The sequence below is a fragment of the Sabethes cyaneus genome, chromosome 2 (genome assembly GCF_943734655.1).
Source record: "Sabethes cyaneus chromosome 2, idSabCyanKW18_F2, whole genome shotgun sequence".
Lineage (NCBI taxonomy): Eukaryota > Metazoa > Arthropoda > Insecta > Diptera > Culicidae > Sabethes > Sabethes cyaneus.
This window is the reverse complement of record NC_071354.1, coordinates 192,646,303-192,672,938: the sequence shown is the minus strand read 5'-3', so window position 1 is coordinate 192,672,938 and position 26,636 is coordinate 192,646,303. Positions and strand designations below refer to the sequence as shown.

At 39.5% G+C, this 26,636-nt stretch overlaps 1 protein-coding gene across 2 annotated transcripts in view; it reads right to left on the bottom strand.

Moving 5' to 3' along the window:
- The window catches only part of LOC128737645 (protein GDAP2 homolog), a 194,629-nt gene that overhangs the window by 103,934 nt on the left and 64,059 nt on the right, over positions 1-26,636 (bottom strand). For both annotated transcript variants that reach the window (XM_053832321.1, XM_053832322.1), the window contains exons 4-8: positions 23,503-23,645; positions 23,295-23,427; positions 17,533-17,642; positions 17,227-17,466; positions 3,512-3,636 (exon numbers count right to left, since the gene is read on the bottom strand). In XM_053832321.1, the coding sequence (XP_053688296.1) occupies positions 3,512-3,636; positions 17,227-17,466; positions 17,533-17,642; positions 23,295-23,427; positions 23,503-23,645 (751 nt within the window). The remainder of the gene's footprint in view (positions 1-3,511; positions 3,637-17,226; positions 17,467-17,532; positions 17,643-23,294; positions 23,428-23,502; positions 23,646-26,636) is intronic.

The following is a 26,636-nucleotide window of genomic DNA, read 5'->3' as shown; positions in this document are numbered from 1 at the left end:
TTCGTTGTGGGCGGTTTTACCCCCAAATGACCGATTTGCACATTTCACTATTTATTTCAACAAAACTGCATGAACAGTTACCTAATTTAGGTACTATCGAATGAAGACAGGATCAGAGAAGCGATGTGGGTTGGATTTACTGAAAGTTTTAACGTTTTGAAGAAAATAAACCCTAAGTTCTGTGGGAACAAAGTTATAAAAAACGAAACGATTATAACGAAAAATCTATTTTTATTTATTTCTCCGATAGTTTATACGATATTGCTGTACAAGGTATTGTAAAATATTGCGTACGCATTCAGTAATATGACTGTCATCAACATTTAACACCAATTTGAGCAAGGCCCTGTAAAACCATGGTGGGCGGTTTTACCCCGGCGGGCGTTGTTACCCCGTTTACCCTTAGTGGTGTATAGTATTTAAAATACTAATGAGTTGATTTTCCCAAATAAATTTGTACCAATTTCAAACAAATTTTGCGCATCAATAGATGCTTTTACAATCAATAGATGCTAGAGCTTAGAAATTTTATATGAAAAAGAGGAAGAAATACTAATAATTCTGTACAATTTGTTTTCGCTAGTTTCGCACTTTAAAAGACAATATCATATGTCATGTATGTCATATTTTAATACATAAATTAATATGGGTCCACTCATATCAGGAAAAATAACAAGCGCCGAAAATTATGTCGATCATATGGCCATCCTCAAGCATGTTTATGGCGCTGCTTTTGTTTCTTTGATCTCATCGTTTCCTAAAACATCTAAAGGGCAATATCATAGGGTAACCAACGTATTTTGGACCCCCTCAGCAGCTGTATATAATTTGGACACTTACAGCAAAATCAAATGCAAGTGTCCAAATTATGTACAGCTGCTGATGGGGTCCAAAATAGGTTGGTTACCCTATAAACGATACGTTCAAACTAATGACTATTTTTCCATTAAAGTTTATTCCAAAGGAGCTCTAGTTTCGATTTTCATGCAAAAATAATTAACTGAAAGAGCGCCAACTAAGAAAAAGTCCAATTTCACAATTTCGTTTTTCATATCTAATGCTCTACTCAGTTATTTTTTCAGATGCAGATATTACCTTTTTTCAGATATAAGAATTTTGAATAATAAGGAACGGCAGAGGTGGGCACCGCTAATCAGCTAACCGCTAACATTTTAGCTAGCGAGTAGCACGTTCGCTAGGTTTTAAATGTGCTAGCGCTTCTATTATCTTCCGATAAACATAAGTACTACTAAATAAACTACCAGCCACTAATTTTTGAAAATAATTTTTGGAAATAGTTCAACTAGCCATGAATGAACTATATTTGCTCGCGTCGCGAACAGCAACGAGCAATTTTATCAATTTGTAAGAAACCGCACACTTATTTTTATTATTATTTTCAAAAATTAGCGGCTAGTAGTTTATTTAGTGGCACTTTAACTTATTGGAAGCTAATGAAAGCGCTAACAGATTTGAAACCTAGCGAACGCACTACTCGCTGGCTAAAAGGTTAGCGGTTAGCTGATTAGCGGTGCCCACCTCTGAGGAACGGATATTTAAAAATATAGTCAAGTTAATTATAGATGTTCCTAGGAAATTAAAAAATAATTATTGCGGCAGTAGAAAGGCTAGGTCACACCGCTAGGTGGATTAATTCGGGTTTTTCTAATTGAAATGTCGCAAACATATTCAGCTCCTGGCTCTCGTACGGTATAAAATCACTTTTACGGGCTCTCGGATGCTACCATTCATCTATAAGATGCTATGGAGATGTATAGGAAAAGATTGTTTTATATCAAAATTAGGCAGAAGTCATGAAAATTAAGTATAACAGAGTAACTGTACCACAAATAAAATATGATTAGTGATTGTTTTTCAGGCAGGTAAACATAGATAAGTGAGAAATTTTGATTTTACTACCACTAGAAATGCGCCATCTCTTGAAAAGCAACGGTTCGTATGGTGTCCTATTCAAGGGACAATCCAATATTTCGATTTGGGATGCTGCATAAAGGTGAAAAGGTTTCTGTTTGTTTTGGGTAAAAAATCTGCGTTCGGGAATATATGTCTGCAAAGTGCAGAAGGCACCGAAACAGAATACCGTGACTAAAACTGGCGCAAGGAAGCTATACATGAAATGGCTCATCTAAACGATGAAAGCTACTTCAAGGCTAACGAGAATACTACGTGGCCACCTCTAAGTTGGCAGTTCCCGAAAGTTGCTAAAAATCCTTTATCTGGCAAGCAACCTGCGGGATTGGTTTAGAATCAACCGTTCATCACATTAATTGCCGTTAATGGAAACATCAACAGCGACAAATACTTCCAAAAGCGACTGCTGCCCTTCTTGAGATCTCATCCGACACACTACCGGATTGACCCGACACTTTTTGGCCGGAGTTGTCATCCTAACACTATGCCTTTCCCGTCTTAGACTAGTACAACAACATCAATGCTCAACTATTTCACTTGTCTCACGATAAAAATATTCCGGTTAAACTGAAAGGCAGTTCAAGAACTAGAACAGTTCAGCAACTATTTTCGAGGAATATATTTTTAAAGTATTAGAAATAGACATTAGTTAAGATAGGATGTCACATATGGAAAGCGTGCAATGACATCTTAAATGAATTAAGGTATCGGTATGGCACTGACTGGTCTAATACACCAGTCGGCGTATGTTCGAATCTCAACTGCTTCGAATTGTTAGAGTCAATAGGATCGTAGTCCTCGCAATTGTCCTGTTAACCTCGCGATCGCGACTGTTGACTGCGAAGTTGAGTGAAAAAAGAGGGCCAAATTCCAACGAAATATAGCGCTGATACTTGGCTTTGCTTACGTTCAAATACGAAAACATTCGATATACGTGTAAGCGCTTGGTAGTGAACGTCGAAAAGTTATCGCAGTTCAAAATTTGTATATCTCAATTCTTAATTTAATATCCAACTGATTGTGAGCTGTTCAATTCGTACATACACAGTATGCAGTATCTGCAAACGCCAAAACAAATAAACTTTGGACGATTGATAAAATTTTTATGCTGGCAGATAAATGACGGATAGGCCCATGAATACAGTTAAAGGCTTCTTTGTGGTACCTTTTACTTCAATGTATGGAAAAACATTGAAATCAAATAGCGAAAATAACATTTATGCATATTTAGAAAGCTGAGATTTGAATAATATTCAATGATATTCCCACATAACCTCAGCTGAGATAACTTGGCTGTAAATAAGTTCTTCGTTACCAATGGTGTTTGCTCAAAATCCAACTTTTGGAACAATTAAACGAGCAACTCGTTCTTCTTGAAACATTTTTCGTCAAAACATCAACTATAACTAAACAGCTTATATGATTTCCCATACATCACCAAGCCCCAGTAATTTCACCTAACAACAATGTATATCGACTACCTGTTGAGTATTGTAAATATTGTTTGTTTCATCTCACCTAAAAGTACACTAGCTTAGTACCATAAACTGACACTATAAATCATTCTAATTAAACTAACCTGCATATGTGTAAACGAATGTTGTCCTCCTCCCATATGCGTGGACAGGTTGAGATTGATGTTGTTATATTCCACGTCGGAGCCCATCTCCAAATCGTGTGGACTGGTATCGGAGTCGTCGTCCGCTAAAAAATGCATATTCGAATACAAAATTATTAGTATCACTTTATCGCTTAACTAAACTTATTAGCATACAGGAAAATTGAAACGAATCATTTATCATTCTGCACTGGGAGGTTTACGGCTTTTTACGACCAAAAAATGCACTTTTTCTTCCCTATTACAGATGGTATGGTAATTGATTCTCTGAGCTCTGCGCGCTATCAAATGCAACGTCGCGAGCAGCGCGGTGTTAAACAAACTGGGCCGCGCACGCTGATATCCTAGCCGTTGACTTTTCGTGCAAACAACATTTTGTGTTTGTTTTTGTCAGTTTTTGTGAATTTTTTGATAAGAAAAATTGCACGTCTGTTCGCTCTGAAGCTGCTCAGGACTTCGCACTAGCTGGCGCGCGTTGTGATTGATGTTGTTGTTGTTCACATCAGCAGCGCGCGTTGCAAAATGATCTGAACAAAAGATAGAACCTGTCGTACTAGGTAACTAGTCAACGGACGACAGCGAACTGGCGCTAACTGTGCAACTGACATGACAACTTAACAGCCCATTAAGGGGAGGGTCTTCATGTTATCCCACTGACTGTTGCGTTGATAACGTGAGAGCAAACCGATTGCGATGCGAGAGTTGAGCCAGAAGCGCGCATCGCACTCAATTGTCTTTGATCTCGGGACGCATCTGCGATGAATTCCTATATTGAGCACGACGAACAGATATCGCATCACGAGGATACGAGGTGGGAGAGTTTTATCAATAAAGTTGCGAATATCATGGTAGAGATATACAGTGCTAGACTACAATCTATTTCATAAATGCCAAACTAAAGTTGATCTTCCTAGGGTCATTGTAAAGACCTTAGAAATAATTTTTTGTCGCCCCCCCCCCCCCTCCCCTCTCCCCTTTTTTTGAATAACTCGAAAACTCGAGGGGACAGAACAACAATTTGTGGAATACAAATTATTTGGGTATTGTCGTTATCGTCGGGCCACTGTTATGGTCGGACCATCACGATTTTACAGTTTTAGTAACTCATGATATCTATGATACAACCATTGTAAAACTTCTTACTGTGATAGCTAACTATTTACAATATTGTGAGTTTCAATCGTGTATTCAAAACACCCGTACTGAATTCAGTGACTAAATCTTAAAAAAAATAGTTTTCCAGACGCAATGAACTTTTCTTCAAGAAATGATTCATGAAATGCTATTAACGAGATAAATTTTGTAAATGTATGAAGTGTGTTGTGCTGCACACGAAGAATATAGAAAAATCTCCTCCAGTAAGGTGTTTGGGAAGGCAAAGGTGAAATACTAGAAAAGCGCTATTTGTAAAGGGCGGGTCACTTGAGTAGTCATGCTTGGGCCACCATAATTTTAAGCGCAGAAGCGCAATAATCGCTAGAGAATGTCAGTCACGTAAAATGTGATGAAATAAAACAAAATTAATACGACAAAAACCTAGATTTTTGTTGTTTTTTTATTGTAGTTGTACACTTCGGAAAAGGCGATTGTAGCAATATTGATTTTACAAGATCGTCAAAATTTCGCAAAAATGCAATTAAAAATAAGGTATTTGTACCTATATGACCAGTTGATCACGGAATTCATTCTTTTCATGTCTCTATATAGAATTCAATAAGTATGTCTTAGATTTTCTGCGGTGCCCCAACCTGTACAACATGGCCCGACTATGACAACATTTGTTGTCTTCACGTAAATGCCTATAACTTTTTTATTTTTCAAGCAATCAGTTCAAAGCTTTCCGAAAATATACCTTATTCTTAAACCTTTGCAACGTTGTATTTGGATTTCCAAAATTCCTTTTCAAACTAAAGTTATGGGCGAATTCCAAAACGTGGCCCAACCACGACGACACTCCCCTATTTTTTATATAAAATCAATTAACTGTGGGTTCTAAAGCTTGAAGAACTCGAAAAATGAGTCGCAATGTTAACGCACGAAACAGAAGTGGAAATTCAAACAATGGAACTTCCAAAAATCGGCAAAAAAAATTCTTGCCATTTTGTCTTTCTTTTCATAGTTTTATGCATGGAAAATAATAGTGTATATATGAAAAACAAGAATAGATTTGGTTTTCACGCTTAAACTTCAAGTAAAAATGCTTAAACGCCTATTTTTTTGCTCATTTAAAAAAATTATTTGGTTTTTTTGACGAATTTCAATTTAGATTTTAAATTCCAATTCAGGTATAATTTCAACTTCAAGTCAAAATAGAGGTAATTCAAAAAAAACGAAACAGAGATAATTTAGGACTCAGAATAATGGAGAAAAATGGGACAGAAAATAAAAGAAAACAGCGTAAAAAAAAGAAAAACGAGATAGAAAGAAAAAGAGTTAAAACGAGACAAGAAACGGATAGAAAGGGACGGAACAGACAACGAGAGAAACCAAAAGGGACAAGGAGAATAAAAACTATAAGAAAGAAAACCGATACAGGAAATGAGAAATATAGAAAAAAAGGGTAAAACAGCAAATAAAAGGAGAAGTATGGGACAAAAAACGAGAAAATGAGACAGAAAAATAGTACAAACGAACTAAAGAAAACGGTAAAATGCAAGAGAAAAAAACGAAAAACAGGGTTTAAAACAGAGCCGAATGCCAAAATTGGCAGTCTTTATAAAAAACAGGGTTTAAAAGAAAACCGAAGAGGAAAGGGAAAAAGGTAGCAAGAACAGAACAAAACGATAGAAAAGACAAGAAAACAGGGCATCAAAATGAAGAAAGCGAAAAGAACGAATACGCAAAACGCGACGAAAATGAGATGAAAACCGTGAACATATTCTGCGCAATTAAGACATTTTTATGATTCTCCCGCTATTATAAGTATTCAAGACTTGTATTAACAATGTTTAAAATCGTCATCGGTGACATGAACGCGCAGGTAGGACGGGAAGCTATATATAGACCGGTAATCGGGCCAAACAACCTGCATGCCGCAACGAACGACAACGGCCAACGATGCGTAAATTTTGCAGCTTCCCGCGGAATGCTAGTCCAAAGTACCTTCTTCCCCCGCAAAGATATCCACAAGGCCACCTGGAGATCACCAGACCAACGAATAGAAAACCAAATTGACCATATTCTAATCGACGGTAAATTCTTCTCTGATGTTATAAACGTTCGCACCTACCGCAGTGCGAATATAGATTCGGATCATTTCCTAGTTGCAGTCTGCATGCGCTCAAAACTCTCGACGGTGCATAACACGCGTCGAAGTCGTACGCCGCGACCCAACATCGAGCAGCTACGAGTCACCGGAGTTGCTCAGGAATACGCGCGGCAGCTGGAAGCAGCGCTACCAACGGAAGAGCAACTTGGCGCAGCAACTCTTGAAGATGGTTGGAAAGGCATTAAGACCGCCATCGGTAGCACTGCTCTAGCGGCAGTAGGTACAATGAATCCGAACCGAAGAAACGATTGGTTCGATGGCGAATGCGAGCAATTAGTGCAGGAGAAGAATGCAGCACGTGCGAGGATGCTGCAACACCGTACGAGGGCGAATGTGCATCGATATAAACAAGCACGGAACAGGCAAAACTCGGTCTTCCGGAGGAAAAAGCGCCAACAGGAAGATCGGAATCGCGAGGCGATGGAAGAACTGTACCGTGCTAATGATAAACAGAGGTTCTACGAGAAGTTAAACCGTTCACGCAAAGGCCATGTGCCGCAGGCCGATATGTGTCGAGACTCAGACGGTAATCTTCTCACGAACGAACGTGAGGTGATCGAGAGGTGAAAGCAGTATTATGACGAGCACCTTACCAGCGATGTAGCTGAACATGGAGGTGACGATATGGCAATAGATCTTGGAGCACGTGCAGAAGACGACAGAATACCAGCCCCTGACCTCCAGGAGGTAGCAGAAGAGATCGGTCGGCTGAAGAACAATAAAGCGTCTGGGGCTGATCAGCTACCCGGCGAGCTGCTGAAATACGGTGGTGACGCACTGGCTAGAGCACTGCACTGGGTCATTGTCAAGATTTCGGAGGATGAGCTACTACCGGAGGAGTGGACGGAAGGCATCGTGTGTCCGATCTACAAAAAGGGCGACAAGTTGGATTGTTGCAATTACCGCACAATCACACTGTTGAACGCCGCCTAGAAGGTACTCTCCAAACTTTTATGTATTATTTGCAAAGGAGTTCGTGGGAAGATGGCGGAAACGTACATCGGACTGAAAGCTGAAGCCAAACGGATAGGACTTGTCATTAATGTATCGAAAACAAAATACATGAAAGGAAGAGGTTCTAAAGAAGTGAATGCTGACCTCCCTCCCCGGATTCATTTAGACGGTGATGAAATTGAGGTGGTAGAAGAGTTCGTGTATCTGGGCTCACTGGTTACCGCAGACAACGACACCAGCAGAGAAATACAAAGACGCATTATGGCAGGAAATCGTGCCTACTTTGGACTCTGTAGGACGCTGCGATCGAACAAAATTCGCCACCGCACGAAGTTAACAACCTACAAGACGCTGATTAGACCGGTAGTCCTTTACGGCCATGAGACATGGACTATGCTCGTGGAGAACCAACGCGCCCCTAGTGTTTTCGAACGGAAGGTGTTGCGCACCATCTACGGCGGAGTGCAGATGGAAGACGGAGACGGAGGAGGCGAATGAACCATGAATTGCATCAGCTGCTTAGGGAACCACCCATCGCTTACACCGCAAAAATCGGTCGCCTGCGATGGGCTGGGCATGTCGTGAGGATGTCGGACGACTGCCCGGTTAAAAAAGTTCTCAATAACGATCCGACTGGAACGAGACGGCGGGGCGCGCAGCGAGCAAGATGGATCGATCAAGTGGAAGGCGACCTGCGGACCATACGTAGACTACGTGGCTGGCGAATTGCGGCCATGGACCGAGTAGAATGGAGACGACTTCTTCGTACAACAGAGGAAACCACGGCCTGGAGCTGATTAAGTAAGTAAGTATTAACAATGTTGATAGCAGCATCGTGTAGTGCTACGGTCTATAGTATCTGGTAAAAATAGGGGTATTAAAAATCGACAAACAATTAAGTATACTTTTCGTACCTAAAAGGACACCGCCTCTAGTTTCTGATAACAGAACAGAATAACAGAAGTTGGCGCTAGTGTTTCATCAAAAAGTGTTGCAAGTATCCCCGGATGACGGTATAACAAAAAATGCGCAGAATTAAGAGCGGTCACGGTAGACTAAATTGGATTCAATTTAGGTATTAGACTACGTAATACAACGAACGGCAGTAGTTGAGTAAATTTAGTGTAAAACAATATATTTTTGGTCTAAATCAGAATTTTCCAGGGATTTAGTCTAATTTAATGCCCAATTTCAAGTTTATATTAATTCAAATTTCAAATGAAATTTTAATCACTGGCATGGCTAGAGGTAAACGGAAGGTGGGGCACCGAGCTTTCGAAAGCATGTTTTGGCCCGAAAGTTATCTAGTAACCGTAGGATTAGAACACGTAGGACTGCAAAAATACCGGTCGATTAGGTGAAGTAGCCCAAACTTCCATGTAGATTTTTTTTACGCTACATTTTATTGAGAAGACGGAACTGTGCTTCGGTATGAGACAACCTTTGGACTTCAAGTTGAATTTCTATTGGACTTGAAAATGGAGTTAATTTGGACTTGACATTGGAATGAAGTTCGACTTGAAATTAACATTAAAATGGGGTATTAAATTGGACTTGAGGTCAATTGGACTCGAAATTAGACTTAAAGTTGGGTTTGAAATTTTACTTTAAATTGGGATTAAAAATGGATTTCAAATGTGAGTTGAAATTGGATTTAAATCTATACCTATAAAAATGGATTTCTGTCTGTCTGTCGGGATGTTCCTTATAGAATCGAAAACTACTGAACCGATCGGCGTGAAAATTTGCATGTATGGGTTTTTGGGGCCGAGGAAAGTTTTTATGATGTTTAGAGATCCCTTCACTAAGAGGGGGGGGAGCTCCCATACAAATGAAACAGAAATTTCTGCATGTCTCGAAAACTAATCAGGCAAATGGAACCAAATTTGGCACCCACCCTCTCTTTAGGAGGCGAATTATGACCTCTCTCCCCTTTAGGAGGGGAATTATGACCCCTCCCCCTTTCAGATGGGGGGGGCTCCAATACAAATGAAATACAAATTTCCTCATAACTCGAAAACTAATCAAGCAAATGGAACCCAATTCGGGATGTGAAGGCTTTTGGAGGCAAGGATTTTTTTATGGTGAATTAGGATCCCTCCCCATTTTAGGAGGGGGGGCTCCCATACAAATGAAACACAAATTTCTTCATAACTCCAGAACTAAACAAGCAAATGGAACCAAATTAATTCGACATGTAATGGTTTTTGGAGGTAAGAATTTTTTCAATGATGAATTAGGACCCCTCCCCATTTTAAGAGGGGGGAGGCGATTCGATATCTTAATTTCTTAATCTTAAGCGCTCAATCGGTGATTTTTGGTGAAACTGTTTCTGTTTTCTAGAGAACATCCACGCGCCCAGCTGCCAACAGCATAGTAATCACTGTTTTTGCGTCCAAAAAGTGCAAAATACATCTTCAAATATAACGGGTGGCAACCAAAATTTTGAAATTTTTTCGCGGCCCTTATGCTCAACAACAAACGAGCTCAGAGAGAGCATCGATCCATGAGCTCTCTCTCTCCTCTTTTTGTTAATATTTTTTGTTTTGTTTATGCTTGCCCAGTTTTGCTAAAAATGGCGTTGAAACAAGAAGCATTTCGGGAGCGCGTTGTACATTTCTACGAACTGCAACAGAACTCTCGTCAAAAAGTATACGGTACAACATTTAAAAAGCAAATATGTCGCGACTTCGACTGTTTACCATATCCTCAGTTGCCCAACAACTATTCGCAAGCAAAGTAGTGGAAGATCAGCCAAAATTATGGACGCAAAAGGACATCGTTGTCTTTCTCGTTTCTTCAACAACAAGCCCTCTGGTTTGGATATCAATTAAGATGCACCAGACGAATGCTTGAAGAAAATTTTGATCCCGTTTCTACAAAAACATCATGCAGATGGACAATACGTGTTTTGGCCGGATAGAGCATCATCGCATTACGCCAAAAAAACACAATCGTTCCTGAATACCCATTCGATCCCATTTTTACCCAAAAACCACGACACGACAAATTTGTCTCAGTGCGCCCAATCGATGATTTCTCCGGGATTTTGAGTTCCTTGGTGTACAATAATAACTGAAGAGCCACGAATTGAAGATATTTGATTGGTAGAATCGACAGAAGCATTTGCAAAGTTAACATGACGGCCGTACAACGCTTATGTTTCGACGTCAAACGAAAGCTTCGCCGAACAGCCGATTTCGGACCGATTTTAAATGTACACTAATTTTTTTTTCAATAATGGATATTGTATCGTTAATTACGGTAAATCAGATCTTCTTCATGTATCTTTGTCTTTTTTTGACAGCTTGAGAAAAAAAATCCAAAATTTTAGTTGCCACCCGTTACCTATACCGATAATCAAAATACTTCAACACTCAACTTTAATTCCAAGATCCGAAAAAATCACGAAAATTCATTATTTTTCGACCTTTCTGAGTAGTGCCCCCCTTAAACTTAAACTTGGGCTTGAAATTGAGTAGATTTTTACACAATAAATTTACTTATTCCAAAAATACAACTCCACATTAAGGAATTATTTAATTATACATTAAATTTTTAGCAAAGCCGTGCCCCAGTATGCCCCAGCCTTGGTACGCCAATGATTTCAATCCTAATCTTAAGTCCAATTTAAAGACAATTCAAGTCCAATTTCTAGTATAATTCTAATTTTAGTTTTAATTTCAATTTAGTTCTTAATTACAAATCCAATTTTAAGTAAACTTTTAACTTTAATTTCAAATCCAATTTCAAGTCTAATTTATTTATAATTCCAAATAAACTTTCAAATCCAATTTTAAATACTAACCTTAAATTCTATGTTAAGTCCGATTAAACGTCTAGTACCAACTAAAACGTTCAGTCCAAATTACTCTAAATTTAATTCTAATTTCAAATCCAATTTAAGGTCCAATTTCCAATTCAATTTGAAGTAAAGCTTCAACCTCAAATTAGGCCAAATTCAAATCTATTAAATGCCGTATATCAAGTCCAATTTCAATCCTAATTTATAGTCTAGTTGCAAGTAGAAACTTTTAGTAAAATTTTTACTTTGATTTTCAATGCATTTGCACCCCAAAAGTCCAGGGTTTCCAATCTAATCGGCCGGTATTTTCGTGATAAGTAATAATAGGTTCGCCATCCTATATAACTTCGTTCTTCCAGGCCAAAATGTTCTTCAGAATGCTTAGATGTCCCACCTTTTGTTTATGTCTGGGCACGCTAGTGGATACCAGTCGGAATCCGAGCAACCGTAATGGAGATCAAGTAACCAACCCCGGTGAAAACCAACGTCGTATGCTGACAGGTAAGGGATAATGTGAAAGCTGATATTTCAGGCATAATAAATTCGTATTAATTAAAGATACTCAAATGCGTTGCAAATTTGCTTGAATTTTTACTGGTACTTAAAGTGTAGAACTGTTGCAAGTTACCCGTTTGACGGGACAATAATTCACTCGCTTACATTCGGTCACGCTGCTCGTTCATCGTCGAGTCAAAAGGAATCCTTCGAAAGTGGCGACATTGGCGAAACAATTAGGTTAAGGGGACATGAACGACTGAAAATTTTGAAGAAATCAATTTTTTTCAGATTTTGATTCTGCAGTCTTTTTCGCTTATTTTGATACTAAATTTGTAATGATCCGACCAAGGGAAGTGGCCGAAAAATGATCATACACATAAGTGTTCCAGTGCGGCGTGGAACAACCTCGACGGAATAAAACGCTGCTCCTGAATATATTTTTTTAATATCTCATATGCTACTGCATTTGTTATTCATTACCTTAATAAAACTAAAATATGTTATTCTAAGCTCTGAATACAGCTATGTTATTGGTTTGTTATTCAAATAACACAAGTAGTTATTCTTTTGGTTTTAAAGTAGCAAAATTTTGATATTATTTTTTGTTATTTTTCCAACTATGTCAGCCAAAACTAGATCAAATTTTGATATATGTTATTTGCTTTCCATAACACATTTTGATATTATTTTGCTTTTCGCTCCTACTCGGGTATTAACGGGTGACAACTAAAATTTTGGATTTTTTTTTCTCAAGCTGTCAAAAAAACAAAGATACATGAAGAAGATCTGATTTACCGAAATGAAAGATACATTATCCATTGTTGAAGAAAAATTAGTGTACATTTGAAAACGGTCCGTAATCGACTTTTCGGCGAAGCTTTCGTTTGACATCGAAACAGGAGCGTTGTACGGCCGTCATGTCAACTTTGCGGATGCTTCTCTTGATTCTACCAATAAACTATTAGCAATTCGTGACTCTCCAGTTATTTTTGTACACCAAGGAACTCAAAATCCCGAAGAAATCTTCGATTGGGCGCACTGAGATAGATTTTCCGAGTCGTGGTTTTTGGGTAAAAATGGGATCGAACGGATATTCAGGAACGATTGTGTTTTTCTGGCGTAATGCGATGATGCTCTATCCGGCCAAAACACGTATTGTCAATCTGTATGATGTTTTTGTAGAAATGGAATCAAAATTTTCTTCAAACATTCATCTGGTGCATCTTGATTGATAGCCAAACCAGAGGGCTTGTTGTTGAAGAAACGAGAAAGAGAACGATGTCCTTCTGCGTCCATAATTTTAGCTGGTCTTCCACTGCCTTGCTTGCGAATAGTTGTTGGGGATCTTAGGATATGGTAAACAGTCGAAGGCGCAACATATTTGCTTTTTAAATGTTGTACCGTATACTTTTTGGCGAGATTTCTGTTGCAGTTCGTAGAAGTGTACAACGCGCTCCCGAAATGCTTCTTGTTTCGATGCCATTTTTAACAAAACTGGGCAAACATAATCAAAACAAAAAATATTAACAAAAAGAGGAGAGAGAGAGCTTACACATACATACTCTTATTTCTCTCAGAGCTCATTTGTTGTTGAGCATAAGAACCGCGAAAAAATTCCAAAATTTTAGTTGCCACCCGTTACAACTGCCATTAGTATTTTGATCTGTCGTGATACCAGTCCAGTTATTTTTCTGTATTCCGCACTTTATTCTTTTATCAATAGCGCTATACAAAGAACGAACTGTTTATTATTCACGCTTAAGAGTTGGTGTTTTCACCCTTTTACTACTTTTCAATCAATATCGCTTTCTTGAGCCATGATGTGCGAAAACTGGACATAAGTTGCTATTGAATAAGAAACATCATTATGCACCTCTAACCAATACCAATTGTATAACCTATCCTGGCAAGAGGTTCGGATTATTGGTAAATGCAGAATTCCGTATGAAGGGAGAATATGGAGACGCTTGAGAATAAAATCACTAAACATCGAATGGCGAATGGCTAAATCAATCACTCCCAAGCTCTATTGAACGTTCTACGGAAATAGAGAAATGCCGATCCTTAAGAAGTTAATATACACACTCACACAGAGTGTGAGTCAGTATACACACTCTGACTGTCTGACTGACACATAGAGGTCGGAGAAGCTCAAAACCGATCTGGAATTTCTACTCACGGAGTATCTTACTGGAAAGTCATAAAGTAGAGCTAATCGGGATTTTCTCAGAGGATTATGTCACTTTTGAGTAGAATATAACCCAAATATAGGCCGTCCAGGGCGCTCTTCTAATTGTCAAAGTCAAAGACAATTGTCAAATTGTCACTCATACAAGTCCAGCTACTTGGTGCTTGTCGGCAAGGACCAGTAAACTTCTGACTGCTTGAAAAATGCGGTTTGCAGAATTACTTCGTAGGATGGAGCGAATTTGATAGCTGTAGATACCGACAAAATCCAGTCTCCACAGATACTTTTCGCATTTTTCCTATCAAAGCGAATCTTTCGATAAAGAGAGGGCCAAAAGATTCATGAAATCAAAACGAAAACCATACTACCGATAAGTGGAGCATACTGCTGCGATCCAGTTTCAACAGCATTTACACTGATTGGAAGTTAACCTTTGATAAACCTTCTATGCGCAATCTTGCAAGCACCAACTTTATCATAAACTTTACGTATGATGAAACACGGTTGAGAAAAGCTATATCGAACCAACGCCAAAACGCTGACCAGGTCGAATTCCGAAAACCAAAAATAGTGGATTGGAAGTTAACCCTGGGCCTTTTGTGTATTCGTAAAACTCCAAAACTCTGTCAGTCTGATGGCACTCAAAAGGTATCAAATTTCTGGAGCTAGAAAACAGTCTAAGTAACTTCAGATAAGGTTCTATTAAAATAGAGATTGCGGTTGATCTCCGATCTTCACGGATCTTTCCAGTTGTTTCAGGCTCGAGCGGTACCAAGATGTGGTTCACGTTACCGACTCAGGCTATTCCAGGAAGGTAATAAAGAGTTAAATGTGAGAACATGTGAAATAAAGAATGAAATGTAACAAAATTAGTTGTATGTTTGGTTTCAAATGATGGATCACCTATTCAAACGTAATTTCAAGTTTAATACCAAATAAAAGCGGTTTACTTTCAAATAATTCAAGAAGATTCGTGAAGACAAATTTAGTACTTTCAACATCACTACTCAGCGAGTAACTTTTATTGATTTTATGTGTCCTATGTGTCGAGATTCAATGAAACTGACTCAGTTCTTGAAACTGTCAGTCGTTCGAAAGAAAAAGTGTAATTGTTTATTTTTCCTGGTTGCCATTATCATACTCCGAAGCAAATACAATTTGTATGCTAAACAGATAGTTTTGTTTATTCAACCTGCACGGTTGAACTCATTAGGGCATTGCACTAGTGTATTTACTACTCTAAGATCTTCTCATGTCACAGAGATACTTTAAATGTAAAATCACATTACAAACTTTAGTAGAACATTAAAAGGATATCGAACAAAACACTACACTATCTCCCACCTGTTCCAGACTTCATCACAACAACAATACAATATGAGGCGCTCTTTGGCACTACCTATTTGATCACTACCGTTCTATTACAAGCACACCGCGAAAATCCTTTCACCTGACGCCAGGAGAAATCGGGAACTGATGTAGCAGGTTTTGTTACGTGTTGACGACGGCGAACGACGCGACAGTAGCGCATCCAACGGCTGTGGTTAATGAAGGCCGTGGCAATTTAGCTATCGTCGTCATTCGATTGAAATACACCAGATAAGAGGTTCGCCTAATGGTGGATGTCTTCAACTAGCGTGTCCGTATCTATAATGCCAGCCAGCGCAGTACTGCGGCAGCCCTTCTGCGACATGCACGCAGAGTGCAGTGACTCACATGTTGATTACTGCGTTGAATAATTCCCCACATAAATTTCACTCGGCCGGAGGGTTGAAACCAAGGAACGTCAATATCTGGCGCGTCGATGAAAAGCACGACCGTTGTTGGGTTCCACCGGAATACAGCACAGTTATTGTAATGAGCCCGCACTCCTTCGAACCTTTTATCTATTGAACACGAAAATTATCTTATCATTACACAGAAACGTGTCATATGCGATGATGAGCTAAACGGGCTGTTCCGCGGGACGTTCTTTCACCAGCTTTTATGGAGAGTAGTTTGGATGGTTTGAAACAGATTAAGTGAAACAAAATGAATAATGTCCTCTATATGTAGCCAATTGTTCATACAATCAATTCGGTTAATGATAGAATTATCATAAAATTTGAATTTGGTTTGTACACGTCGTGCCTTTCAAGAAACCAAGGCATTGTCTCCACCTGTTCGCTACCTACTGTCGCTTCTTGTTCTTGACACATGTTTCCTAGCTTCGAATCTTCACCAATTCAAAACTTGTCACTGTCATCTAGTTAAAAATAAATGTCATGCACCGTGGAGTGGTAAACATTACACAGCCTCAAGAAAAACACACTCTTATCTTCAGCTCGCAGCCGGAACTTGAGCTGATCCAGTCAAAACTTACATCCTAGGCGAAAATCGTAAAACTCGCTCGTACCGGACACCTCCCCGAGCATTTTTTCGTGCAATAAACCCTGGGTACACATCCGGCTGCTATCAGCGAGTCATGACCGCTTGTTGAGACAACCGTCAGAATACTAGAGCCACGGCCCTGCACTACACATTTGAAAAAGGTCCGACATACCGCCAAAACCAGCTGAGCTTTTATCTGCAGAATGCAAAAAGCTAACACGCGACAGTAGTGTAATCGATAAATCAACACGAACAGACCATTATGAGCATGTAGCTCACTCATGCAACTGTTTCGAACCAGTTCCGAGCGACAGGGAAACCAACCGAGAAACCGAAATCGATTTCCGCCCTTCTTGGGTGCTAAGGCCACTACCACTGCCGCGCCGTGCCGCGTCGCTGTTAACAGTCAAACCGTAAATATCAAAAATTGGCCTCGCAATCAGCAGCCCCCGCCCTTGTCTCAAGGCCAATTTTGGCGCGTGCATTCTAACAAATTTGAAGATCGCGTGCCAGCCAAAGTTGGTACTATTCAATTTTGAGTGATGGTTTGCAATGACAGTTGAGCACCAAATTGATTACGGTATCGTACCCACCTTCAATCATGACAGAATGCTGCGGATTACGAATAATGCGGATCTGGCGATCGGCTAGCTGCGGTTCACCATACGTGCCGCCGACGTCCTTCGGCAACTGCCACAGGGCACTTCGTTCCTCGAGCGGATCGCGAGGAAAGTATAGCGGCGCTAGTACCTCGTAGATGCCGCGCTCATTCGGCTCAAGGCAAACTATCACAATCTCGGTACGGTATTGCTCCAGAAAACGACGAATGGTTCCTGTGAAGGACATGTACAAAGTTGTTAGTATGATCGGATAGAAAAAGTTTACCGAGTGATACTTACTTAGGGCTATATGTGCAGCAGTGTCTGGCGGGAAATCTCTCTGCACTGAGCTAATATCACATAGAGCAACGGTTCTTAACCCTAGCTCCTTTACTTTGTACAACACGTTTCTGAAAGATAAGAAATGACATCAGTTTCAGCTGAAACTAGCTGTATATTCAAACAATTTCTTGTTTATTAACATTATTATATACACGAAGTTGTACTTATTCTCACTTCTTGTTGAATTATCGCAACTGCTAGAAAAATTTTACTTGCGTAATATCTTTTCTTAATAATTTGCATTAGACATTAGTAAAGGTATTATAATTTTCAGATAAAATACTGATTGAAATTTAATAAAAAATTGAAGAAACTTCGTCGAAGTCGAACGTTAAAGAAACTTAACAAGATAACAATTGTACCCGGTAAATGCGAACGAAAAAAATTACATTCTGTATTCGGCATTGTGCTATTGTGAAAAGAAATAAAAATATATGTAATTGCATTGTTTCGTGCTACGACTTCTACTGGAGAAATAATTAAAAACAATTGTTGAATTTTTCCGTATTTTTTTATACCTAGAGCCACTCCAACGTATAAAAATTTCAGTTACTTTTTTCGGATTTAATTGTAAAAAGCAGTCATTTCAGAAATATATAAATTAACAGATCTCCCCCCCCCCCCCCCCGAATCTCCCCCACCCACCTTTTCCAAAAATATTTTTCTCTTTTGATAAAAACGCGTTATATTTTCTACATCACACCTAATCTGCCGATTGTAGTTTGCATTTAGACGTAATGGCTAAGGTATCATATTCTAAACACGCAACACGAAAAAATAATTAATTTTAAGCGATTTGCTGATCGATTTTTAATATTTTTACACTAATCGATCGGGATTCTTTTTGGTATAGTATTAGCACGGTATATTTTGTAGATTACAAACTAATGACCCTCGATTCCTACTCTTGATCCTTGAAAAACAGTATTTGGGAATAACACTGTTCCAGTAAAAGTTGGAACATTGCCAGAAAGTCATTATTGCTGGCCACGTCCATCCTTACCGTAGCTTGGGAAAAAGGTAAGGAAGTAATGATGTGGTATTTACTTTACAGAAAGTCTCGGATTCAGCGACTCTTGGGTAAAGTATAATAGCATTTTTGTTTTTGCTTAGATCCAATCTAGGTTAACCCTAGTTCCAATCAAAAGGCTGTCAAAACGTTTGTTTTTCCACTCAGGCTGAACTCAGTTTCACTCTGGGTTGAACTTTTTAGGCGACGAGTTCGCTCTAGGTATTTTTACAGTTTCAACCCCGCTATTAGCAATACACTGACTACCCGAAAACGTTTGTTTATTCTCTCGAAAATATTTTTTTATTCAGTGGTCTAATTGGAACTAACCCAGGCTAAAAACAAAAACGCTATAAGTCAAAATTTACTTCAGGCGAGTGATGTGACTGTAGCTTTTGAAACAATTTAATAACGTTTTTGTAATTAGGGGGAAGTCCTCTGAGGCCGGACAGCCTCTATGGCCGCACACTAGGATTTCTCAAAAGCAGAGATTGATATAATTATTCGAAAAGCATGGATGTCCCACATAAAATTGCACCACGGAACTTTCTTTTGAACCACCCATTGGATATTTTCTCTAGAAAATTTGGGTAGAAGTAGTTTAGAGTATATTGTTTACACTGCATTTTTATCACTGTCCGTTTTTCAAAAATTTGAAAAAATGGCATCACCCGCAAAGAAACGTCGCGAATTGATTATGCGCAAGCATCTCCTCGACTATCTTATTGGGACATCGGAAAACACGAGCCAAGAAACGGGAGGAACTGAACACGTACAAAGTGCAGAAGGCTTCAAATCGTGACGAACGGGAAAATAAGGTGGGAAAGTCATGGGCCCGAAAATTGTCCACCCAGATGCTGACGATGCTTCATTATCTCATCATGGATGATGAAACATACGTCAAGGCGGACTTCCGGTAGCTTCCGGGGCTACTGTTCTTCACCGTCCAGCACAAGTTTGATGTTCCGAAGGAAATAAGGAAACAGAAACTTTTGCAGTTTGCCAAGAAATACATAATTTGGCAAACGATCTGCTCATGTGGCAAACAGAGTCCACCGTTCGTGACTACCGGGACTGAAAACGGACAGATCTACCTCAAGAAGTGTCTACAGAAGCGTCTGCTTCCTCTGTTGAAGCAACACGAGGGCCCCAACGCACCAAAACTAAGGCCCATCGAAAAATACTGCGCTATTATGAAGCAAGCACTACGGTAGCATCCCAAGGAGGTCAAATCTGAGGAAAACACGAAGAAAAACTAGTTTTTCGTACAGAAGAAGCTGCCGCCAGATGTTGTACAGAACCTTATGGGTAGAATTAAGCGTAAGGTGCGAGCATAAGGTAATGGTATTAAGTGAAAGCTTTGACAAAAGCTTACTAATGGGTTATATTTTATTGTCTGAAAGTTTGAAAAGGATCAGTTGATTAGGTAATTTTCTACAGCGTTTCTTCCGTGATGCAATTTGATGTGGGACACGGGACACTCTGTAAATGGTGTAATAATTATGACATCTTTGTTTCAAAAGGTAAACAGATGAGTCCTCTATGGGCAGCTAAACAGGATGACATTCCTGCTGAACTTGTGGAACGACTCTATTGCCCCAATAGGGCATCGCCTCTGGTTTTTGATAATAAAGAACAGAAGTTGGCGGTAGTGTTTCATCATGCGCCATGCGTGAGAGTATACTTGAAACTATCAATGTTTCTCTGTTGAGTTTAACAGATGTCCTTACATATTGAAATCAGCCCATTTTTGCGCGACAATAAATTTACTCAGCGCAGCAACAGTTTCTTTTGTGTTTATCACTAATCACAATTGATTTTGCTTTAACTACCGTTAGAAAAGCGCCATCTCTTGAAAAGCAGCGGTTCATGTGGTGCCCTATCGAGGTGTAAGCTTCCTCATCTCGACATACAACATTTTCTCCCGCATCTCTTTCCACAAACTGAGGCCATTAGAGGAATCCCGAAACGTGGATTTTGATATCCTCAACAAATTTTGAGAATTCATCATACAATCTTCCAGACAGCGTGCGATTCAGTGAAGCAAAATTAGTTATCTTTTTTTTAAGCCGAGAGCCGGGGTGGCTCTTGCCACATCAAGAATTCTTCTCAATTGTACTCGGTCCTACTCGTCGCCAGTTCGTTGCGCGTCTCGACATACACAAGTCGACTTCAACTTGGTCGAGCCATCTAGCATGTTGGGCCCCTCTATTCCGGGTGCCGGTAGGGTTCTTGAAGAGAACGGATTTGGCCGGCCCACTGTAGTCTCCAAACATTCGCCAGATTTACGATGGGAATCTCTCCAAATAGTGTCTGTAGCTCGTGATTTATAAGCCTCCGCCACTCTCCGCTTTCGGTTTGTACTCCGCCAAAAATAGTCCGCTACATCTTTCGTGCAAATATGGCTAGCGCACCTATGTCTTCCGTAAACAAAGTTACTGTCTCAAGTCCGTAGAAGACTACCGGTCTGATTAGCGTTTTGTACATCGTCAGCTCCAGGTCCAGCTTCAGCTTAGGTCAGGTCGGTCTACAACGGATCAAATATTTACACTGCGGCAAATCCTCCAAAAGGGCCGAGTTCCCACGCATCATTTGTTCGTTGACTTCAAAGCCGCATATGATACCATCGACCGGAAAGAGCTATGGAAAATCATGAACGAGAACAGCTTCCCCAGGAATCAAATTGAATTAATCTAAGATTGATGGTACACAGTGCTGCGTACGGATTTCGGGTGGATTGTCAAGTTCATTCTAATAACACAGAGGGCTTCGTCAAGGTGCTGGTCTTTCATGCCTGCTGTTCAACATAGCGCTACAAGGTATTATGAACCGAGCGGATATCAACACGTGGGGCACGATATTCAACAAATCTACTTTGCCTTCGTCTACTTTGCCGATGACATGGATATTATCGGCAGAACATCTGTGGTGGTGGTTGAACATTACACCAGACTAAAGCGCGAAGCAGAAAAGATTGGGTTGAAGGTAAATACCCCAATCAACGATTAGGGTTTTATTACACTCTTTTGATGAGATTCGGAGGCGTATAATCAGCGAAAGCCGTGCTTACTATGGGCTTTACAAGCAATTGCGGTCGAGCAGACTAAGTCCCCGTACAAAGTGCACCCTGTACAAGACGCTTATTAGACCGGTTGTTCTCTACGGGCATGAAACATGGACGATGCTCGAGGAGGACCTGCGAGTGCTCGGAGTTTTCGAACGACTGGCTGATCGCCAAGGTCACGAAAAAGTTGAATAATATGCCGGGTCTATCTTTTGATCGGCCATAGTGACGGCTCCGGTGAACCCCTGTAAAGTCATCTGGCTGAGCGTCGAACCACTTTTATAGAAGGCTAAATAAATGTAGGATTTAAGGAAGATTTGTTTCATTTAATTATCCTTTGCATTTTTTTTCATCGACAACACGTTAAGTGCAGCGAAAAACGAAAAAAATGATAAACCTGGAAGGAACACGGATTTAGGTAATGAGGGGCGCCAAATTGGGTTCCCGCCAAGGGTGCCCCACAATATCACGCTACAGATCTGATAGAAGATAGCATTTTTCTGAGTTTGAAAAAAAATATCAGGACCCAATTCTGGTTACTTGGTTACTACGTAATAATGGTTTGTCCCGTAACGCTAGAACGTGTCCAACACACTTAAATTCAAGGAAATTATTTTTAATCCTATTTTTGAGGGAAAAATAAGAAATATGCTACAATCCGTAAGATCGCTGCACTAGCCCTGATTATTGTCCTACTCTAATAACAGGTTGTCGAAGGCTTTGCTTTTTATAACTGTTTTTGACCTTCGTTTTGCAGTCTACCACTATTTGTCAATTTTTAAAACTTGAAATCAAAATTGGAGTATTTTATAACCGAAAAGTGTTCAAATGCACTAACTGGTCGGTGTTAAATCAGACCGAACCAAGTGACAAAAACCTGATTTCGAGAAAAACGAAGTCAAAGTTTGCTACTGCTGTGATGTTTAAAGCTATCAGTCGTTTGAAATCATTTCCTATCGCTGGCTGTTTGCAACATTTATATAACCTGATTAGAGTAAAATGTAGCTTAGGAAATTCCTAATCGTTTGCTGTCATTAACTTATTTTTTTAAATTTTGCGGTTTGATCCGGTCTGATTTTACACCGACCAACTGAGAAAATAAAGTTCAAGCAATGTGAAACCCACGATTATAAAGGGCTAGAATAGTAATAGATGCTCTCTAATGAAAGTTGAATTCTAGAACTTACTAAAAGAATTAGCAATTATCTAAATGCTGCCAAAATTATGTTTTAATAGCAATAAGAAATATGAAAATTAATCAAATAAGTACAAAGCTTTTGCATCAGAGTAACGTAAACGTAACTTATTGGAACAACAGAAAATTAAAAATATTTGTTGGTCAGAAAAATAATACGTTAAAAAATGCCTTATTTTCGAAAGAGTTACAGCTATTCAGTAGAAATTCCGAATTAGTGATACATAATAAAAGAGTTTCAGTAGAATCGCTAGTTACCGAAGTCACTGACTTGCTAAACGAAAAATCGGAGATCAATAATTAAAATACAAGATGAAAATCCAATAAACAGGCATTCCTTTAAAATTCAAACAAAGATTGAAGCTTCAAACAAATTTAACTTCATACGAAAATAAAAGCGAAAGTGAGCGAATGCTATTGAGTTTTTTCGTCAATTTAGAACTGTCACTTACCGATAACAAGAATGCAGTGTAGTCTCGGACGCCGATCGGTACTTCTCACTGTAGATCGGACCAACGGTGTGAATAATGTACTTCGCAGGTAGAAAGTATCCTGGTGTTACGCAAACTTCACCTGTTTTGCATCCTAAAACGGGTCAAATCGAGAATCAGTGTGGCTCGGTAAAGCTAATCAAAATCCACTTTAGCGCGTGATACTTACGTCCTACGTCGTGTATGACGGCGGATGTCAGGGCAGCACCGGCACGGCCAAAAATCTTCTTCGAAATACGGTTCTTCTCGGTCAGTGTTTCATCGGTGGTATTGGTAATTGCATCGACTGCCAGCAGCGAAATGTCACCTTCCCTGCAATAATGGCGAAAAGGTTGCCTTTAATTATGGCTCTTCTAAGTAAGGCAACGCAACGCAACGGTACGGTGTCAGTGGCTGACCGCTCACACTCCGTACCTGTCAGAGAAAGGGTGGGAGAAAATTTGCTGTAAAATACCAATTTTTCACTCGCTTCTAGGGTTTCCCGTCCTTCACCTTTCGCTGCAATGTTGTGTGTATTGATAAATAAACCTAATTTTAGTGGTGTCACTCTGTTGAATAACGCTAGATAATTGAATCGAAAGAGTGCCACCGAAAAAAAAATTGAGCACAACAACAGATTACGATTTTTAGCCTGAGTTAAAATAACATAAAAAATATGTTTTAATATAAACCATTTAGGATATGGCTATTTCGAACAATGAGCTGAATTCAATACCGTAAGCTTCCGTCAATATCGATTAATATTAAATTAGAAATCAATAGCTACCTATCACAAAGTGTTGATAAAAACAACCATGCATGAAGCCCGCGTATAGCTTACTGACGTAAATGCAGGTAGGCATGCTAATGGTTACAGCATTTACGTCAACTGATACAGTTTTCACCTGTCTCAAGCTTACCGGGTCGCGGCGTCGTCGTCGGATGCCGGCATGAGAACGGGATTACTGTGACAAAGTGATTATTTAAATCAGAGTTTCTCCACGTGGAAAGAATTGAACTTATTCAGCAATAAAAAGATTCTATGACTAACGATAATCGATTATGTTCTATGATTAACATAACAATAAGATTGCCTGAGACTAATGAGGAAACATATGTAATATAAATACGGTTTTAGATAAAAACATGTAAAGATAACTCGACAAAAAAGTAATAAGTATTGGATGTCAAAATGAGAGTTTGCTTGCTATCGTTTGGTAATGTAAAAATCGAAAGACAGTTTGATAAGATATTTTGAAATGATTGAAATGTGAATAATTTTAAATTTCAATTGAAAAGTACAGTTCGGTGGCTTTTTGAACATCAAACATAGTTTCGAATTCCACAGGCCCTATTTAATATAATGATCTTCAGAATATACAAACATATTTTCGATTGCGGTCCGGGTGAGGGCTATAAATTTACATTCTCAGGAAAGTACCTCTTTGATAGTGTTTTTTAGCTTTCTGTAGTTCTACGCTGAAATTCGTCTTCGAGACTCCAATTCCTACGCTATATGTATCTTTAGGCGTGCTGTACTTCATCTTCACAGTCTAACAACGGAAGGACAGTCGTTACAACTAGCACTGTAGAAGATACTCTACCCAAGTGTTTATACTACCAAAACGTACGAGGATTACGTAGAAAACCAGATCGTATGAGTCGGTGGCTGTTTGCCAAACTATTAGGCAATGACCTTGCTGTCCATCGGTCTATTGTACCGATTCCACCGGAGAGATATCCTAGTCGCAGTTCCCAGTCGCCGAGACAGTGATCCCTCTTTATATGTCCTGTAGAATCTCTCAATGCCTTTCTAGAATGATCTATCGCGTTCTCTTGCAGGCATTTAATTCTGCTTATTGTATTGACGATGCCGTCGGATACGTTATGACTGAATTTGTGACTAACGTCCATCCACCGCCAGTTTCCTTACTCCAATAACCACTTTTGCAGACTGAACCGGTTCGGAGATGGAACTCTTCGAATATACTGTTGGAACAGCTCTCATTTTACAAAAGAAGAGTTCAACTGCATGATTAACCCCTCTAAGGTCTTCATCATTTTTAGCACCGCAAAATTCACTAAAACGGCCATAACTTTTTTATCTTTTAATATTTTTTCACCAAATTTGGGAATTTTGCCGAAAATATTTTCTATTTTCATAATAGCTATAGATAATGGCCCTATGTCATATGGTCCGGGAGTTATTTCGGAGTTCCTTGGGGTACCGAGATATGGCTTTTTTAGATAAAGTTGCCAAATATCTAAAATTTTTTTGAAATCTGTTGATTTTTGTAAACATATAATCGACTGTGGACATATCAGTTACTTTGCCGCAGTTATGAGCCATGCTGCGCGCCATCCGGATCCGGGGGGACACTATGAATCCGAGACCGGTTCCCGTAACGGGACATTTCAGCATCAGTAAAACATGTCGTGTCGCATATAAAAAAACATCAGCATTCGACAAAATAGCGATTGGTGATCATCTCATGTCCCTCAGAGGCCGTATGACCGGTTCCGGGTCCGGGGAGGGTTTCTTTTCTGATTCAAGCACGGAACGGATTTCGGAGGAACTTGTCCGGGACCTGGAATCGGCCATATGGCCTCTGAAAGGCATGAGATGATCGCCAATCGCTATTTTATCGAATTCTGATGTTTTTTGATATGCGACACGACATGCTTTACTGATACTGAAATGTCCCGTTACGGGAACCGGTTCCGGATTCATAGTGTCCCCCCGGATCCGGATGGCGCGCAGCATGGCTCATAACTGCGGCAAAGTAACTGATATGTCCACAGTCGATTATATGTTTACAAAAATCAACAGATTTCAAACAAATTTTAGATATTTGGCAACTTTATCTAAAAAAGCCATATCTCGGTCCCCCAAGGGACTCCGAAATAACTCCCGGACCATATGACATAGGGCCATTATCTATAGCTATTATGAAAATAGAAAATATTTTCGGCAAAATTCCCAAATTTGGTGAAAAAATATTAAAAGATAAAAAAGTTATGGCCGTTTTAGTGAATTTTGCGGTGCTAAAAATGATGTAGACCTTAGAGGGGTTAAAGATTGCAAGAAATACACCAGATTACCAACGATATGTATTATCTCTGCATAGTTAAATCCTTTTCATATTGCTAGTCCAGATGGCTGTACAGCGTCTCTTCTGAAGTTGTGTTCAGAAGTGCTACTGGCTCTGCGGCTGATTTCATTCAATAGGTCACTGTTCACTGCAAAAGAGTTTCCTGAACTGAAGAAATTCTGATTTAAGTTCCATGTACACAATAAACGTGACTGCTTGTTCTGAAGTCATT